This window comes from Pseudorasbora parva, chromosome 7, assembly GCF_024679245.1.
Source record: "Pseudorasbora parva isolate DD20220531a chromosome 7, ASM2467924v1, whole genome shotgun sequence".
NCBI lineage: Eukaryota > Metazoa > Chordata > Actinopteri > Cypriniformes > Gobionidae > Pseudorasbora > Pseudorasbora parva.
Window position 1 is genome coordinate 47373870 of NC_090178.1, and position 20222 is coordinate 47394091.

Consider the following 20222-nt stretch of genomic DNA (forward strand, 5'->3'; position numbering starts at 1 on the left):
CAAGAAATGGGTTTGCAATTTTGTGTTTTACCAGTGAGGGTTTTGTGGGTATTCTAAGCCAGCCAGGCAGATGAGTCCAACTAATGCCTCTGAGTATGAAGGGATCTATTACAGATCAATGCAAACAATATAAATTCAGTCTAAAATTAGCTTTGATGCTGTGGTATTGAGAGCAAAGCGTGAAGTATATTTCACTGGTAATATTTTACAGACAAAGCCTGTTTCTGGGGAGCAAACAGTCCTTCTTGATGTAAGTCTCTGAAGACAGAGGGGCTTGGGCTTTACTTGCTCAAATGGCAGCCATTGTGTCATCTCACCTCGGCAGATGTGTTGTTGTTTCCCTTATCCACTTGAATACTTGATCTACTGATTATGTACAGTCGATAATGAGGTAGAAAACATTGCTTGGAAATGAATCAACTTCAGTTCTCTCACTCTTCCCTTTTCCCAGCACAGATATGATGTTTAAGGCTTTTTATTTTCCAAATTAAATTCATGAGCTGTGATGTCACTCACTAGACTGTAGTGCATTGCTTGATAATACATATTTGTTTATTTATTTATTTATTTGTTTGTACATTTTAATGTAATTTTAATTGTATTATATTATTGAATTTGCAGGAAATTCCATTTGATGATGTAGTTACTGTGTAATCCATTAAGGCTGTTTTCTCTCTTGAGTCTCCTTTAAAATAACCAAAAGTTACTTGAGTGGATGAAAACAAGTATCTTGTTCCCCTTGCATTAACACTGTCGAATTAGACTTTTGGGTCACACTTTTTATGTTAGGTGTCTTTAACTACTATGTACTAACACAATCAATGCATTGTACTTATTTTTGATCATTTATTGCAAAATAATTTTGCTGATAGGCGTGGTGGTATGGGTAAGCTTAAGGGTAAGTTAGGGACGGGTGTGGTGGTGTGGGTCAGTTTAAGGGTAAAGTTAGGGACAGGTGTGGTGGTGTGGGTCAGTTTAAGGGTAGAGTTAGGGACAGGTGTGGTGGTGTTTCATAGAAAACGTAATTTCTATGAAAGTTAAGCTTGCAAAGGCATGAACTGAAAAGCGGCAGACTGAACTCGCGTTGTGACTGTATAGACTGTATGGCGAGTGTAGTCGTGATTACCTCAGCTCTCATCACGAGAGCTCATCAGCTCATTTCTCTCACTCCTGCAGTTAGTGATCAGTGCTGTGATACTCGCGCGGTGACTCACTCATTATATTTAACAGACACGTTCAGTTTTTAATTGTAGTGTCTTCAACTCAGTCTCTGTAATCCAGTAGCGGTGGCTTTGGGAATGGCCTCACAGGGCAGCGAAGCATTCTGTGAATTGTCATCCCCATGAGACAAAAATACATTTTCTGTCTTTTCTCAGTCTAGAAGGCACCAAATTCAAAAATAATTTCACATTTCTACTACATTGATGACCCAGTTTAAATACAGATTCATCTTCCCAGCGGTGAAGTACCCCTTTAAGGGTAGAGTTAGGGACAGGTGTGGATCAGTTTAAGGGTAGAGTTAGGGACAGGTGTGGGTCAGTTTAAAGGTAGCGTTAGGGACAGGTGTGGGTCAGTTTAAGGGTAGAGTTAGGGACAGGTGTGGTGGTGTGGGTCAGTTTAAAGGTATCGTTAGGGACAGGTGTGGGTCAGTTTAAGGGTAGAGTTAGGGACAGGTGTGGTGGTGTGGGTCAGTTAAAGGGTAAAGTTAGGGACAGGTGTGGTGGTGTGGGTCAGTTTAAAGGTAGCGTTAGGGACAGGTGTGGGTCAGTTTAAGGGTAGAGTTAGGGACAGGTCTGGTGGTGTGGGTCAGTTTAAGGGTAGAGTTAGGGACAGGTGTGGTGGTGTGGGTCAGTTTAAGGGTAGAGTTAGGGACAGGTGTGGTGGTGTGGGTCAGTTTAAGGGTAGAGTTAGGGACATGTGTGGTGGTGTGGGTCAGTTTAAAGGTAGCGTTAGGGACAGGTGTGGGTCAGTTTAAGGGTAGAGTTAGGGACAGGTCTGGTGGTGTGGGTCAGTTTAAGGGTAAAGTTAGGGACAGGTGTGGTGGTGTGGGTCAGTTTAAGGGTAAAGTTAAGGACAGGTGTGGTGGTGTGGGTCAGTTTAAGGGTAGAGTTAGGGACAGGTGTGGTGGTGTGGGTCAGTTTAAGGGTAGAGTTAGGGACAGGTGTGGTGGTGTGGGTCAGTTTAAGGGTAGAGTTAGGGACTGGTGTGGTGGTGTGGGTCAGTTTAAGGGTAGAGTTAGGGACAGGTGTGGTGGTGTGGGTCAGTTTAAGGGTAGAGTTAGGGACAGGTGTGGTGGTGTGGTAAGTTTAAGGGTAGAGTTAGGGACAGGTGTGGTGTTGTGGGTCAGTTTAAGGGTAAAGTTAGGGACAGGTGTGGTGGTGTGGGTCAGTTTAAGGGTAGAGTTAGGGACAGGTGTGGTGGTGTGTGTCAGTTTAAGGGTAACGTTAGGGACAGGTGTGGTGGTGTGGGTCAGTTTAAGGGTAAAGTTAGGGACAGGTGTGGTGGTGTGGGTCAGTTTAAGGGTAGAGTTAGAGACAGGTGTGGTGGTGTGGGTCAGTTTAAGGGTAAAGTTAGGGACAGGTGTGGTGGTGTGGGTCAGTTTAAGGGTAAAGTTAGGGACAGGTGTGGTGGTGTGGGTCAGTTTAAGGGTAGAGTTAGAGACAGGTGTGGTGGTGTGGGTCAGTTTAAGGCTAAAGTTAGGGACAGGTGTGGTGGTGTTGGTCAGTTTAAGGGTAAAGTTAGGGACAGGTGTGGTGGTGTGGGTCAGTTTAAGGGTAGAGTTAGAGACAGGTGTGGTGGTGTGGGTCAGTTTAAGGGTAAAGTTAGGGACAGGTGTGGTGGTGTGGGTCAGTTTAAGGGTAGAGTTAGGGACAGGTGTGGTGGTGTGGGTCAGTTTAAGGGTAAAGTTAGGGACAGGTGTGGTGGTGTGGGTCAGTTTAAGGGTAGAGTTAGAGACAGGTGTGGTGGTGTGGGTCAGTTTAAGGGTAGAGTTAGGGACAGGTGTGGTGGTGTGGGTCAGTTTAAGGGTAGAGTTAGGGACAGGTGTGGTGGTGTGGGTCAGTTTAAGGGTAGAGTTAGGGTCAGGTGTGGTGGTGTGGGTCAGTTTAAGGGTAAAGTTAGGGACAGGTGTGGTGGTGTGGGTCAGTTTAAGGGTAGAGTTAGGGACAGGTGTGGTGGTGTGGGTCAGTTTAAGGGTAACGTTAGGGACAGGTGTGGGTCAGTTTAAGGGTAGTGGGACAGAACCAAGCATTACTTTTTTAATGTAAATGATAGCTGACATTTAGTTGTCCTTGTTTATTTTAAAATAGTTTTCTGCAGTGAATGAATTAGTTAGAATACCATAGTCATTATTCTGTAATAACAAGTGAAATAGGAAACACAGGCTCATTGGAAAAAAATGCCTCTACCTACATTTTTGCAAAACTTAAAACATGTACTAAAACAAATCACTGCAGTTTCCAGCTGAAATAATCTCTAGATGCAGTAAAATCTTCCATTCCTTTTAACACAAATTATGATTATGGGGTAGATTATCATTTAATACAGACTTATTTTCTTGCACAAAACTGTGTTATAACCTTAAATCACTTTTACCATAGTGCATGATTTGTTATCTAATACAGTTTGACGTTTCCATCTTATAATTAGCTTGATATGTGTGGCTTTTCTAATGTGGTAAACTTTCTCAGTCACTCACCTTATACAGTAGTACACTTGAGATGTGAAGAATGACAGTCAAAGAGTTCAAAGACTTGTAGAAGCAGCTAAATTCTCAGGTGAAAAATCCATACTATTAAATGCATTAAAATGTACTTGAGTGTCTTTTCAGTACAATACACATATACTACAATGCACTTTCAATACATTTAATAGTATGTCTTTTTCACCTGGGTTGGCACAGTTGTTTCAGCAAATTTGTGAGTATCTCACATTTGCTTTATTTTAACACTATCAGTATGTTTAGGGTTTAGTGTAGGTGGTATGTTATGTACAAACACGTTAGAGCGTTAACCATCACCACATACAGTAGTTCAGTTCAGAACTGCTGTGATATGTACAACAATCAACGCAATAAAACTTCACAAATTCACGTTCATCAACGTACTATTGTATTGCAAAAATTTCACCACAGGAATATATTTCCAATGAGGTTGGTTTAGAAAAAGTATATGCTAAAAATACTGGGTTGTTTCAACCCATGTTTGAGGCAAATATGGACAAACCCAACTGTTAGTTTAAAAATGTAATTTAAAATGTACACTAGAGATGCACAATATATGTGCCACCATATCACTATTGGATATGATATTTGTTCATTAGGGGCTAAACACGGAATGGTGCGATGGCACCTATTGTACAGTATTCGTTAGATTTCTTCTTCTTTATATTCCGCCATGGGAGTCTATGGCAGCCCTAAGAAATGTATTGCAAAAAGTTGTGAAATTTGGCACACTGATAGAGGTCAGACCAAGCATTCACCCCAGCCAATTTGGAGTCTCTAACGCAATCCCTCTAGCGCATCCAACTGTCCAAATTTTCAACTACATTTATGCTAATAACTTTTGAACCATAAGTGCTAGAACCAAAATTATTTTCCCTCGTTTTCCCTCAAATTGATTCAATTGCACCCTATGACATAATTTTTTATTATGAAAATCCCCCCCCCCCCCCAAAAAAAAAAAAAAAAACTTTTTCAAACTCCTCCTAGTTTGTTTGTCAAATTTTTTATGAAAATTTAATTTTCCAGTGCAAACCAATGGTTTGTCCCTATTTTAGCCAAACATGGGTTGAAACAACCCAGCATTTTTTAGAGTAAACCTTCCATATTGTGTTTTCTCACATGCCAGGCAAACTGCACAGTGGACACTGAGATGCTCTAAGTTTGGTTATCTTTAAAGAGGTCTTTGTTTATTTGTAATGTTGTACCCTAAATATGGATAACCTAGTACTTTTTGCCTTTATTCAACTACAATGACAGCATCAAATGTGCCAGCATTAGTATTGATAGTTGTCTTCTGAGTCCCCAAAAAGCAGAGCTCCATTTATTCACGCTCAGTGGAACAAGTGTTTTTTATACTCATCTCAGATTCGTTGTATTGATCTCTCTAAGTGCTTTTGTTTGTTTGCAGTAAGCCATCATATTGACATTCACAGATATTCTGGCAAGGCGTTGTTTTCATGCCTGATCCTTGTTTAATGATTACATTGACATGATAAGCCGACTGGCCAATGATACTGAGTTTGACTTGGGTGGGTTTGTGGGGACATACAGAAAGATAAACGCCTATAGTTCACAGTTTGAATATGTTATATATTCTGTAAATCAGTGGTTCTCAACTGGATTGGCCATAGGACCCATATTTTTAGAGACAGGTGTGGTGGTGTGGGTCAGTTTAAGGGTAACGTTAGGAACAGGTGTGGTGGTGTGGGTCAGTTTAAGGGTAAAGTTAGGGACAGGTGTGGTGGTGTGGGTCAGTTTAAGGGTAAAGTTAGGGACAGGTGTGGTGGTGTGGGTCAGTTTAAGGGTAGAGTTAGGGACAGGTGTGGTGGTGTGGGTCAGTTTAAGGGTAGAGTTAGGGACAGGTGTGGTGGTGTGGGTCAGTTTAAGGGTAGAGTTAGGGACAGGTGTGGTGGTGTGGGTCAGTTTAAGGGTAGAGTTAGGGACAGGTGTGGTGGTGTGGGTCAGTTTAAGGGTAGAGTTAGGGACAGGTGTGGTGGTGTGGGTCAGTTTAAGGGTAGAGTTAGGGACAGGTGTGGTGGTGTGGGTCAGTTTAAGGGTAGAGTTAGGGACAGGTGTGGTGGTGTGGGTCAGTTTAAGGGTAGAGTTAGAGACAGGTGTGGTGGTGTGGGTCAGTTTAAGGGTAGAGTTAGAGACAGGTGTGGTGGTGTGGGTCAGTTTAAGGGTAGAGTTAGGGACAGGTGTGGTGGTGTGGGTCAGTTTAAGGGTAGAGTTAGGGACAGGTGTGGTGGTGTGGGTCAGTTTAAGGGTAGAGTTAGGGACAGGTGTGGTGGTGTGGGTCAGTTTAAGGGTAGAGTTAGGGACAGGTGTGGTGGTGTGGGTCAGTTTAAGGGTAGAGTTAGGGACAGGTGTGGTGGTGTGGGTCAGTTTAAGGGTAGAGTTAGGGACAGGTGTGGTGGTGTGGGTCAGTTTAAGGGTAACGTTAGGGACAGGTGTGGGTCAGTTTAAGGGTAGTGGGACAGAACCAAGCATTACTTTTTTAATGTAACTGATAGATGACATTTAGTTGTCCTTGTTTATTTTAAAATAGTTTTCTGCAGTGAATGAATTAGTTAGAATACCATAGTCATTATTCTGTAATAACAAGTGAAATAGGAAACACAGGCTCATTGGAAAAATATGCCTCTACCTACATTTTTGCAAAACTTAAAACATGTACTAAAACAAATCACTGCAGTTTCCAGCTGAAATAATCTCTAGATGCAGTAAAATCTTCCATTTCTTTTAACACAAATTATGATTATGGGGTAGATTATCATTTAATACAGACTTATTTTCTTGCACAAAACTGTGTTATAACCTTAAATCACTTTTACCATAGTGCATGATTTGTTATCTAATACAGTTTGACGTTTCCATCTTATAATTAGCTTGATATGTGTGGCTTTTCTAATGTGGTAAACTTTCTCAGTCACTCACCTTATACAGTAGTACACTTGAGATGTGAAGAATGACAGTCAAAGAGCTCAAAGACTTGTAGAAGCAGCTAAATTCTCAGGTGAAAAATCCATACTATTAAATGATATTCTGGCAAGGCGTTGTTTTCATGCCTGATCCTTTTTTAATGATTACATTGACATGATAAGCCGACTGGCCAATGATACTGAGTTTGACTTGGGTGGGTTTGTGGGGACATACAGAAAGATAAACGCCTATAGTTCACAGTTTGAATATGTTATATATTCTGTAAATCAGTGGTTCTCAACTGGATTGGCCATAGGACCCATATTTTTCCATGGTTTTTAAGTCGCAACCCACATTTTTAGGAATTGTATTTCTCAAAAATGGTTGACACACACAAGTCCCATTTTACTTAACATACTTAACATCAGTTGACTTAAAAAAGGTGAGGAAACTTCCCTTTAAATGAAGTAAATAAACGTAATGCGCAATTACATTTTTTTTTCTTTACATCTGTTACGTTTGTTATAGTTTATTACTTATTAATTTTAGGGCAACAACGAGCAGAGATGGAAATTCAAGTCTGCGACTTAGACTCAAATCATACTCGTCGCCAGAACAATGCCTTGCAACTTGACTTGGACTCGCAAACAACTGTCCCGAGACTTGACTTGAGACTTGACATGGACTTGAAGACTGAGATTTAATAAATTAAAGTCTTTTGGCATGGCATTCCTAATTACGTTCTCTATTTACAACCCACATGACAGCATGAAGCACCACCTTTTACAATTCATTCACAAATATGTGCTGCTGCTGCTGCAGCAGTGAATATCACAAAATATTTCTAAACACACTAAGCCAGCAAGCGTGTGACACATATGAAGGCATGCAACTGTATCATCCATTAGAAAACTGCTGTTAAATAAATCAGCAGGAAATAGTAACAATATAGTCAAGCCTTACCATTTAATGAAAACAATAGCAGAGGCTTGCTTGTGGTCCATTTTCAAGAAGTACATATTTCCATGCCCTTTTCATGTTTTTCCCTAAAGTCGGCTATTTGCTAACATATGCATATAATCCAGATTTGCCAAGGTAATTTGCAGTTGGATTACACACTTTCATACACTTTAATATGCAATTTATAACCCTGTCCGACTCATTTCCACAAATGAGACACGCAGGTGGGAATGTTGTTCTTTGTGTCATTTACAACCCCAAATCAGAAAAAGTTGGGACAGTATGGAATGTGCAAATAAAAAAAAAAAAGAAGTGATTTCTAAAATTACTTTGACTTGTATTTCATTGCAGACAATATGAACACCAAATTTTTCATGTTTTGTCCGGTCAACTTCATGTAATTTGTAAATATGCATTCTTTCCTGTCATTCAGACCTGCAACACATTTCAAAAAAAGTTGGGACAGTAAAGCATTTACCACTCTGTAATGTTGCCATTCCTTTTCACAACACTTAAAAGACGTTTAGGGACTGAAGACACCAAGTGATGAAGTGTTTCAGGTGTAATTTTGTCCCATTCTTCCTGCAAACAAGTCTTAAGGTGGACATCAGTACTTGGTTGAAAATGTGCCACACATTCTCTATTGGAGACAGGTCGGGACTGCAGGCAGGCCAGTCAAGTACCCGTCCCCTCTTCCTCTGCAGCCAGGACTTTGTAATGTGTGCAGAATGTAGTTTTGCATTGTCTTGTTGAAATATGCATGGACGTCCCTGGAAAAGATATCTTCTTGAAGGCAGCATATTATGCTCCAAAATCTCTATGTACTTTTCAACATTAATGGTGCCTTCACAGAAGTGCAAGTTACCTTTGCCAAGGGCACTGAAACAACCCCATACCATGACAGACCCTGGCTTTTGGACTTGTTGCTGGTAACAGTCTGGATGATCCTTTTCTTCTTTGGTCCGGAGCACACAGCGTCCATTGGATGTAACTACGTATTGTGGTACTTGACAAAGGTTTGCCAAAGTAGTCCTGAGCCCATGTGGTGATATCGCTTATAGATGAATGCCGATTCTTGATGCAGTGCCGCCTGAGGGATCAGAGATCACGGTTGTTCAGCTTAGGCTTGCGGCCTTGTCCTTTACGCACTGAAATTCCTCCAGATTACTTGAATCTTGTAATTATGTTATGCACTGTTGAATGTGAAATATCCAAATCTCTTCCTATCTTTCTTTGAGGAACATTGTTTTTAAACATTTCAATAATTTTCTCACGTATTTTTTGGCAAACTGGCGATCCTCAGCCCATCTTTGCTCCTAAAGGATTAGATCTTTCTTGGATGCTGCTTTTGTACCAAATCATAATTTCAATCACCTGTTGACATCACCTGTTTCAAATCACATCATTATTTAACCCTTTTACCTCATTACTAGCCCTAAACTGCTCCTGTCCCAACTTTTTTTTAAATGTGTTGCAGGTCTGAATGACAGGAAAGGATGCATATTTACAAATGACATGAAGTTGACCAGACAAAACATGAAATATTTTGTGTTCATATTGTCTGCAATGAAATACAAGTCAAGGTAAATTTAGAAATCACTACTTTCTTTTTTTTATTTGCGTTTTCCAAACTGTCCCAACTTTTTCTGATTTGGGGTTGTACTTTAACGCTTGTCTTGGTTTTGTTACCGACGGTGCTCACTGGAAGACTACTTTATCTCACTCTTTACTCAATCAGTGTTAGCTTTCAGAGTTTTCAAAATAAAAGTCTTGCATCCATAAAAAATGTTGAATTTGTTTTTTTTGTTTCTTTGACTGCACACTCCATGATCCGCTAAATTAAAATGGTCTTGTGATCCATTAGTTGAGAAACATTGGTGTAAATAATGTTAGTTAATATTCTTAATTAGAGTTATTATGAAACATTACTTTTATATTAAAAACATATTAAAGTTTTGTTTGTTGATATTGGGGGTCCCTGGATTGGCTGCAAGTCTGGGTTAAAGTTCTCTGAATCTGTAAAGGAATCTGACTAATCATTGGCTTTATTTATTTCAATACATAGTAACACTTTACAATAAGGTTCCCATTCGTAACGACGAATAGAATTCTCGCTCGTGAGAGTCAATCTACTACAAGTGTAACTAAATGAGCCAATGCACATTGGCATGCAATGATTGCACCAGGTGCTCATGCTACACATCACAGGTATAAATGAGACACAGGTGTTTGCATCAAATCAGCATTTTGTTTCAGAGTCGAGTGGTAGTTGGTTATGCTATTTATTACTCCTTACTTCACAGTCCTGACTGAAAGAACCCTGCCTTTTGGAAGCAATCTCTTCAGTCGATGTTGGTGTGAGCGTTCAGCATGCTGAGGCAGCATTGGTGGAGGACTCATGTTCTCACTGCGGGAAGATGACCATCTCGGAGTTGCAGTCTAGACTCCGTCTTGAGAGGGGTGGGGTCCCCATGCCTCTGTCTTGATCTAACCATCCACAAAGGGTTACTTCAGACAGGTGAAAAGGTGTTTTGAGGGTTATGGTGAGTGCGCTTTGCGCAGGGACCTAACCCCCGGGGAACCCTTGTCCCTCTCGCAATCTGCGGCCAGTAGAGCAGCCGGGGGAATGCGGTGGACCACCTACGATGTGTGTACCATCTGGATACTTTGGGGCTCCTCTCGATGATCAGATGTCCATCGCTGCATCGGAGGGAGGGTCAGAAGCTTCCAGAGATGACGTTTCCGTGCTGGGGGCTCCTTCGGGAAATGTGCCTTATATGGATCCGGAAAAAATGGCCATGCTTACCCCAGCTGAGAGAGTCGGGCCCGTGTGGAACCCTCCACCATGTCCCAAACCCTCGAGGCTGGACTATAAGTTTCTTGGGGTGGCTCGTGCTTGTTCTCAGCACCCACCCCAGTTTCTTTCTTTCCGGAAGTGCACAATAAACTCAATAGCACATGGACGGCACCTTTTACTGTCCAAAACCGACCTAGTGGTTCCTCCTCCCTCACCACCCTCGATGGAGGAGTGCAGAAGGGTTACACGCAGGTTCTTCCCACATCCACATCCTGGGGGAACCTGTGTCTCCCCTCCTAGGTTTGTAGCTACTCATCCGATGCTGCCTCCTCCTTACACATTATGGCGTTCTTCCAGGTCCATCAGGCCCAGGCACTGAAGACCTTGCAATAGAGTGACAGAGTTTGTACAAACTGAGGGGCCGCGACAGATCTTGCACTTCATGTGACAAAGGTCATGGCATGATCAGTGGGTCGTGGGATGTCCACTATGATGGTTCAGGAGTGCTATCTCTGGTTGTGTCTGGCTGACATGAGGGAAACTGACAAAGTCAGGCTCTGCTCCCACGTCGCATCAGCAGCCACCACCCAAGCGTCGTCAAGGAGCTGGGCGCAAGCAGGCCGTCCGGCCTTTCCTGGCCTCCGCCAAGAGGGGTGGCAAGTCCAAGGGCAAGCGTCCCTGAGACAGGCAACCCAAAGATGGGGAGGACTGCTCTTCAGGAGACAGGGACCAAACTGCTTGGTTGCTCATTCGGACCATCAGGCTCATTGTTAGTTTATGTTAGTTAATGCATTAAACAAGTTTAACTAAAACAACCTTAACTAAAAATAAAACTCTACTTAGACTTTACTTACATGTACTTAGCATAGTAAAAACAGTAAATGACGCATAATTACATGCAACTAATCCTCAACCAAACCATAATCCTACACTGTAAAAAAATAATAATCTCACAGCCTGAAATTGTTAAGTACAATCCAATTGGATGTTTAAGTTATTTCAACTTAGATTATGTTAAACTGACTTTAAAAAAGGAGGTACATCTTGTATAACTTATTAAAAAAAGTTTAACATTTCTTAACTTCTTTTGATGAGTTAAAACAGTGTAAAAACTTATCTTGCCACAACTTATTGAACATATATTTTTTACAGCATACCCTAACCCTATAGTGAGTGCATGATTTTAATTAGTATTACTCAGTACTTAAATATATAAGTGCACAGTAACAAAGACACCCTAAATGAAGTGTAACTCAACCTTATTGTAAAGTGTTTTAACATTTAGAATTTATGAAGCATATGGTCTTGATAGTGTATCAAAACCCAAGCTTGATGTTTGATTTTGTCAGTATTATAGCAATGCTATATATTTTTTGTTGGTGCAATCACACACTTTCGAGCATGTAAATCAGGTATCATATATCTTGCAATTGAAAATGATAGAGGCAATTAAAGTATTTTTGTAGAAGACTTGAGCATTTTTTTTTTACACTGCAAACAGGGGCGTGGGACTGGGGGGATAAAGGGTACTGAGTAACCAGGGCCCGAGGCAGGGGGGGGCCTTACAAGTCAGTTTTCTATACATACACATACATGGTACGGGGGCCCAGCAAGATGGTTTGTACCCAGGGCCCAAAATTTGGTGCTACGCCCCTGACTGCAAAAGACGAAGAAAAAACCATCATATGTAAATGCCTCTTCCTCCTCAGCAGCACATTCCCCAGAAATTTGCATTTTATAATTGCCTCTATTTTGTAAGATTAGGAAAGAGCCAACAGTCTGACCAACAATCAAATTGCTTTAGATAAAAATGTATAAATGGTTCTCCCATAATGTGATGTAGATATCCTGCCATTTCTCCCTTCAGAACACAAAAATAGATTTATTTACGTCTGGTTAAAATTATTTACATTGTTAATAAAAGTTTAGTTAGTTAATGTTTAAATAAAAGGATTATTGTAATCTTTCTGCTTCTCGTTTTCCTTTTTTTTGCGCATTTTCTTCCACCTCTGCTTTCTGCTGCTGAATTTCAGTTTACTGTAGTTTGCATTGCTAAAGAAGAATACTTGGTAACACTTTATTTTGATGATCCACTAGACATTCTACAGACTATAAGTAACTATGCAACCACATGTCAACTTATTCTAACCATAACCTTAACAGTCTACCAATACTCTAATGAGATTTAGTTGATAAGTAGTTGGAGAGTTGCTTATAGTTAGTAAGTGTATGTAAATTGAAAGAGTGTGCTCAAAAGTCTCCTGAAAGGCTGCACTAGTAGCATACATGTTATAATGTTTTTCCTCGTTTTATATCTTGATGTGCTATATTCAATTTGTCATGACTTAAATCAGTGTTTCCCAACGACACTACTGTTCTGTAGAAAATGATAAAATTTTAAAAAATGGGTAAAAATAAATGCTATAAATCAGAATATATCATTGAGCTGTCTGGTCAAAACCTTTGATTTGTTTTCTTTGCAACCTTTGTTTTTTTTTTTTTTTTTTTTTTTACAAATATTTAATTAATAAAAAGCATTTTAAAGAAGATGTGACTAAATCTCCTAACTCCATTGACTCCTCAAACTGTCAGTCAGACCTCTTATCTCCACCCACCTCCATTATGAATGTGCAGTACACAGGTAGGGGATCAATGCTTGGGTAAATAAAGAACCTATGTTTTAAGTTAATACAACATTTTCTTTAGTCAAGGAACACTACGTCCATAAAGGCTAATAGGTTTTTTTTTTTTTTTTTTTTTTTTTTTTTTTTTTTTTTTTTTTTGAAGAGTGGATAATAGTCTTAGACTTTTATTTTTATTTTTTAAATGAGACTAAATTACATGCCTAGATATTGTTTGATTATGTTCTATGTTCTCTATTGTTCAGTCACACACTTTACAATAAGGCTCCATTATCATTCATTAACAAACTGAAAATTAAATTAAATGTAAATGTCAGCATTCAATATCACATTATTAAAATCAATAGTTCTAACTCTATTATTTAATGGACCGAAACTAACATTAACTAACAGTTGCTTTTTTAACTAACATTACCAATAATGTTAGATTTATAACTTCTGTAAAAAATATAGCTTTATTAATATTAATGCATTAACTAGTGAGACCTAACTGTAAAGTTTTACCTATTGTTCTTTATAATTCATTTGCACTTTTAATCTGTTTTAAATATTTGTTTACTTTATACATTTTTGTGTATTGCTTTATTGTATGTAAAAGTTTGATTCAAAATTAATTGCAACATGAAAATTGGATAACGTTGCATGCCTACCCGACAGCAACGATATGTATTTGTTTTGTATAATTTCCAATAACATTATACTAGTAAAACCTTATTGTGTTCCTATGTGACTTAAACCTCTAGGCGCCACGGTCAAGTTTACTCCACAATGCGGCACTGAATAAAACGGCCGATTTTGTCAAATAGGGTGTCAAATTTCATTCAACCTACCCTCCACTAGATGGTAGACATGCCGTACTTCATCAAGTTTCACATTAAATGTGATTACTACTTTTAATATACGTAATATCTAGTTCCCTTTCAGTCGGTCACATTCGACGTACGTCGGACTTAGACCGACAAATTGGGATCACTTCTGGGAGCCCCTATCAGCTTTGAGATATAGAAAATGGGCCAATGAACATTGGTGTGCGTGCTTTGCATATCGCATCCCGCCCCGCTGCGCGGGTTTAAAGCGGAAGCGATCGCCACGCACTGTTGTCATTCACTTCGAAGCCGAATGGCATCTGATTGCCTTCTATCTAGCGAGAGAGAGAGAAAGCGTGTGCCGGGGGAAATTGCTCTTGTGTTGGCCAGACGGCACAAGATCGCGATCGCGATCGCGATCGCCATCTCACTGCTGTTGAGAGAGCTGCTGTTTTCACAGCAAACTGCAAACTGGTTCGGTGGGCGTGTTCCTTTTTCTGGTGAGCGCAGAAAACAGGCTGCACACAAAACCTGTTGTTCTGCCGCGGGCGATCCCTGGGTGCTTCAACACCTAAAAGAGCAAATTTTCTTCACAAAAAGAGCTACACGGGTGACGTGCCGTCCTTTTCAGAATGTCTTTCCACCCGTGCGTTTCTGGATGCGGTTGTTCCCTGGCGCCCGCTGACGGTCACAAGCGCTGTATCACGTGCCTGGGCTTAGAGCACGCTGAGGCAGCGTTTGTGGATAGTTCGTGTTCTCACTGCGGGAACATGACTATCTTGCGGCTTAGGTCGAGACTCGCCTACCTTCGGGAAGGTGGAGTCCCCCTACCCATAGCTCGATTTAGGTATATTCCTGCCCAGCAGAATAGACCTACTTTGAGGGGATGGCCGGGGTGACCTGAGAATCACGGTTAGGGCAAACCCGTCGAATGAGCCTCCACGGGACCCTAACCCCTCACTAGTGCCGCAACCGATGGTGCTTCCGGATGACCCCGTCAGCCCCCCACATTCGCGCCCGTCGGTGTCGATCACACTACATTTTCCCCAGTGAGCATTCTTGCACAGACTCTGTGCAAGGTCAGGGAGGACGAGGAGTAGGTCCTGTTGGTGGCGCCATACTGGCCCAAGTAGGGAGGTAGGAAGTAGGAAGGACCTCTTGACTCAGCGACTCTGGCACCCTCTGGCACCCGAGTCCAGACCTCTGGAAACTCCATGTCTGGTCCCTGGACGGGACGTGGAGGTTCTTGGTGGCAGACATCATCACTTCCGCTAGAGCTCCCTCTACGAGGAACCTCTATACATTGAAGTGGAACCGGTTCGTCGACTGGTGCTCTTCTCACCGAGAAGACCCCTGAAGATGTTCGGTCAGGGCCGTGCTTTCCTTCCTACAAGACGGGTTGGAGAGAAGGCTGTCTCCCTCCACCCTCAAGGTGTATGTGGCCGCAAAAGACAGTACTACTGACTGCATAGGCCTCTATCAAGAGAGTAGGGGACATGCAGGCATTTTCGCCCACTCCACCAGGTGTGTAGCCTCTTCCTGGGCGCTGGCTTGTGGCGCCTCGCTGACAGATATTTGTAGAGCTGCGGGCTGGACGACACCCAACACGTTCACTAGATTTTATAGCCTACGTGTAGAACCAGCATCTTCCTGTGTACTCACTTCTCATAGTCGATAGCACCGAAGTGCCCGTTCTAGTGTTGGCTTGCTGCGCCACTCCCTTCCTCATGGAACGGATACGTGCGCTTATATACTCCAGTCGAGTTCCCCAGAATGGCGAACCCTGTCGAGTCCTCCGCAACCCGCGGCAGTCAGACGTGGCAGAGCGTCTGGGTCCAAGGAAATCCCGCAGGGCGCTGGAAGTGGTAGTAACTGTGGCGTTTTCCATAGGGATCCCAATTCGTCGGTCTATGTCTGACGTACGTTGAACGTGACCGACTGAAAGGGAACATCTCGGTTACGTATGTAACCCTCGTTCCCTGAAGGACAGGTTCGGCTCCTCAGTGAAAAACAACAGTGTGTGGCGATCGCTTCTGCTTTATACCCGCGCAGCGGGGCGGGGTGCGATATACAAAGCACGCACGCCAATGTTCATTGGCCCATTTTCTATATCTCGAAGCTGATAGGGGCTCCCAGAAGTGATCCCAATTCGTCGGTCTAAGTTCCCCTTCAGGGAACGAGGGTGACATATGAGACATTTTATGTAGATTTGAAGTAATACATGTTTTGCAATTTTGTTAAATTGTTATTTTGTGTGCTGTGGTATTTTTTTTACTCAGCAAAAAAAAAAAAAAAAAAAAAAATATATATATATATATATATATATACAATTAAAAAACATTTTGAGAAACATTTCTTTAAAGGTTGCTCTTTCATAGATCTTTATTGACATTCTTAGTTATTTTTCATTTTAATTAAAGTAATAATTTACTTTAAAATTCCTGAGAATAAATTAAACTATTTTTTTATTATTATTTTAATGGTTTATTCCTATGGTACAAAATTACCCTCTAGACTTCCATTAGTGCAAATGAGGGAAGAGTCTTGTGATTTACCCAAAATCTTGTATGTGTGGCTGAATTATAAGCATCAATTATTAAAGTCTGCTAGTAATAATAAGCTAGTTTCTAATGTTCTGCTATTGGCTGTTGTGGAGGATGTCGATATGAAGAAAGCAGATCATTGGGTAAGAACACTGATCAAAAGCACTTTATTATTTCATATCTTCATGTCACTCACAAACGTATCTTAATTAAACATGCTGGAAATGAAGTATGATTGTTCACAAAAGCACTAAGTTAGATGCCAGAAAGAATTATTCATAGTACAAACTGCACAGGACATTTTCACATTTACATTTCTGTGTATTGGTGTTCATTTGATACATTTTTCGTTGCTTTTATTCATTTCCAAACTAATCTGAATAAGTCATAAGACTCTATAGAGGCTTTTGAATAATGTGTATGTTAATAATTTACCAAGCTTAAATGCAGGATGACAATAATGTTTGCTTGCTTCACAGTTATCCAGCTGAAAACACCACCATTTGTTTCTTGTTTGGCAAGTTGTGGGGTGGGGTGTGTTTAATTGGCCATACACCATACAGGATTTGAATCTGAAGGAAAATAATATGCATCAATAAATCATGCAGCATTCTGGCAGGAGGAAGCAAGGTGAAATCTGCCATGGAGAAATCGCTTTTGTTATGTTGTGCATCCACACGGACACCAGCACAATCATTCCATCCTGTCTTCATTTCCACCTTTCACCCCCTGCTATCCATCACCCCACATCACCCACAGACGCCCACTGACCCCACCGTCCTCCACCTTTCCCGGAGCTGAAAGCCAGTGTGTGTGTGTGTGTGTGTGTCGGACGTGAAGGAACATCCAATCATCTGTGTTCTTCTGTCTGCACAGAGATCCTTCTGCAGTGCCATGGTGGATGAGCTCCGGGTTTCCCTCAAGTGCCAGCGACGGCTGAAACACAAGCCGCAGCCACCCGTCATGGTCAAAACGGATGAAGTGATCAACATGCACACCTTTAATGACCGAAGACTGCCAGGCAAAGAGACCATGGCTTAAAACGTACACCAGCTCGCTCTTTCTCGAGCTTGGAGAAGGAAACTTCACGGGGAGAAATTTGGGCAGGGAGGAAGTCGGTTTTCTATATACGGGGGAGGGGAACTTAACAGTCATTTCAAACAATTAGTTACTGAAAACAACAGCAGAAACTGAAACATATTTCCTGTGGAAATAACTTGAATCTGGGCAAAATTTCAGTTACCTCATGGCTCCAAGATCACCACCAGAGCAAAGACTGAGCGGTGCCAGCGTTCAGGGTAACTTTTAGCAGGAAATACACACAGCTAGAGGAGTGTGATGGAAGGAGGTTTGTCTGCTCATTATGTTCGTATTATTTTTGGTTTGATGACACACTTGGCAGTTGTCTGTTCACAGAGAGCAGCTGAGTCCTTTAGAGAGAATGAGGAGACACGCCCTGACAAATATGGAAGATTTTAATACATACAGTACCTGTGCTACTTTTAGAAGCAAATTAAAAACCACTTGGAAATGGTTTCGCAGCACTGTTTGCAGAGCGCCACAGCAATATCACTGAAATCAGCTTTCTCATACACACTCACAAGTGATGGAAGCAGGACAGAGCAACAGGCAATATACCACTTTAATTTGTTGGCATTTCCATGCCCCTGCTGAACGTTGCAATGACTAAGGGTGAATCTCACAAAAACACACCAGGCCCAAAACATATTTCAACCTAATACCTAAAGATGAGAAATATAGAATCTAATTTACAAAATGCCTTTTATTCAGGACCATTGCATAAACATATTAAAGGGTTATTTCACCTAAAAATGAAACATATATCATATATCATTATCCTCACCCTCATATCGTTCCAAACCTGTAAGACCTTTATTCATCTTCAGAATTGTTTATTTTTTTTGTGATGAAATCTGAATGTCTCTGATCCCTCCATAGACAGCAACGTAATTAACATTTTCAAGGTCCAGAAAGATAGGAAATACATTGTTGAAATAGTCCATGTGACTAAAGTGGTTCAACCTTAATTCTATGAAGCAATAATACTACTTTTACTGTGCAATCATACACTCGCCTAAAGGATTATTAGGAACACCATACTAATACTGTGTTTGACCCCCTTTTGCCTACAGAACTGCGCCTTAATTCTATGTGGCATTGATTCAACATGGTGCTGAAAGCATTCTTTAAAAATGTTGGCCCATATTGATAGAATAGCATCTTGTAGTTGATGGAGATTTGTGGGATGCACATCCAGGGCACGAAGCTCCCGTTCCACCACATCCCAAAGATGCTCTATTGGGTTGAGATCTGGTGACTGTGGGGGCCATTTAGTACAGTGAACTCATTGTCATGTTCAAGAAACCAATTCAAAATTATTTGAGCTTTGTGACATGGTGCATTATCCTGCTGGAAGTAGCCATCAGAGGATGGGTACATGGGGGTCATAAAGGGATGGACATGGTCAGAAACAATGCTCAGGTAGGCCGTGGCATTTAAATGATGCCCAACTGACACAAAGGGGCCTAAAGTGTGCCAAGAAAACATCCCCCACACCATTACACCACCAACAACACCAGCCTGCACAGTGGTAACAAGGCATGATGGATCCATGTTCTCATTCTGTTTACGCCAAATTCGGACTCTACCATCTGAATGTCTCAACAGAAATCTCTTAAATCACTTAGACTCATAAGACCAGGCAAAAATTTTTCCAGTCTTCAACTGTCCAATTTTGGTGAGCTTTGGTGAGCAAATTGTAGCCTCTTTTTCCTATTTGTAGTGGAGATGAGTGGTACCCAGTGGGTCTTCTGCTGTTGTAGCCCATCCGCCTCAAGGTTGTGTGTGTTGTGGCTTCACAAATGCTTTGCTGCATACCTCGGTTGTAATGAGTGGTTATTTCAGTCAAAGATGCTCTTCTATCAGCTTGAATCAGTCGGCCCATTCTCCTCTGACCTCGAGCATAAACAAGAAATTTTCGCCCACAGGACTGCCGCATACTGGATGTTTTTCCCTTTTCACACCATATTTTGTAAACCCTAGAAATGCTTGTGTGTGAAAATCCCAGTAACTGTGAAGATTGTGAAATACTCAGACTGGCCTGTCTTTCACCAACAACCATGCCACGCTCAAAATTGCTTAAATCACCTTTCTTTCCCATTCTGACATTCAGTTTGGAGTTCAGGAGATTGGCTTCAGGACCACACCCCTAAATGCATTGAAGCAACTGTCATGTGATTGGTTGATTAGATAATTGCATCAATGAGAAATTGAACAGGTGTTCCTAATAATCCTTAAGGTAAGTGCAGGGGCGTAGCCATCTTTTCAGAAGTGAGGGGGACAGAAATGTTGTAATACCATTTTTTTTTTGACCGATATAATTTATTGCATCCCTTGCTTTTAATTCGATAAGATATCAAATACACTGCTGATCAATAACCACTAATATCTATAATATTTTTCTCTTATATTTTATGCCAATTTTCTGATTGGTTTATGTACTTTAAACACGTGTGCATTAAGTATCCATAGATTTTATGCAATGTAAAATATATATATATATATATATATATATATATATATATATATATATATATATATAAATGCAGTAAATACAGTGAAATATTATTCTGATGTAAATCAGCTGTTCTCTTTAATATATAATGAAGTGCAATTTATTTATGTGATTAAAGCTGAATTTATCATCATTTCTCCAGCCTTCCGTGTCACTAATCATTCTCATATTAGAATTTGATGCTCAACATTTTTTGAGTATTATCAGTGTTTAAAAGTTTTGCTGCTGGTGGTGCT

The 20222-nt window shown here is 40.9% G+C and overlaps 1 protein-coding gene across 2 annotated transcripts in view; it reads left to right on the top strand.

Annotated features, from left to right (window-relative positions):
- The window catches only part of grik2 (glutamate receptor, ionotropic, kainate 2), a 344433-nt gene extending 324470 nt beyond the window's left edge, over positions 1-19963 (top strand). For both annotated transcript variants that reach the window (XM_067449374.1, XM_067449373.1), the window contains one exon: positions 17268-19963. In XM_067449374.1, the coding sequence (XP_067305475.1) occupies positions 17268-17432 (165 nt within the window). In that variant the 3' untranslated portion in view covers positions 17433-19963. The remainder of the gene's footprint in view (positions 1-17267) is intronic.
- The last annotated feature ends 259 nt before the right edge of the window (positions 19964-20222 follow it).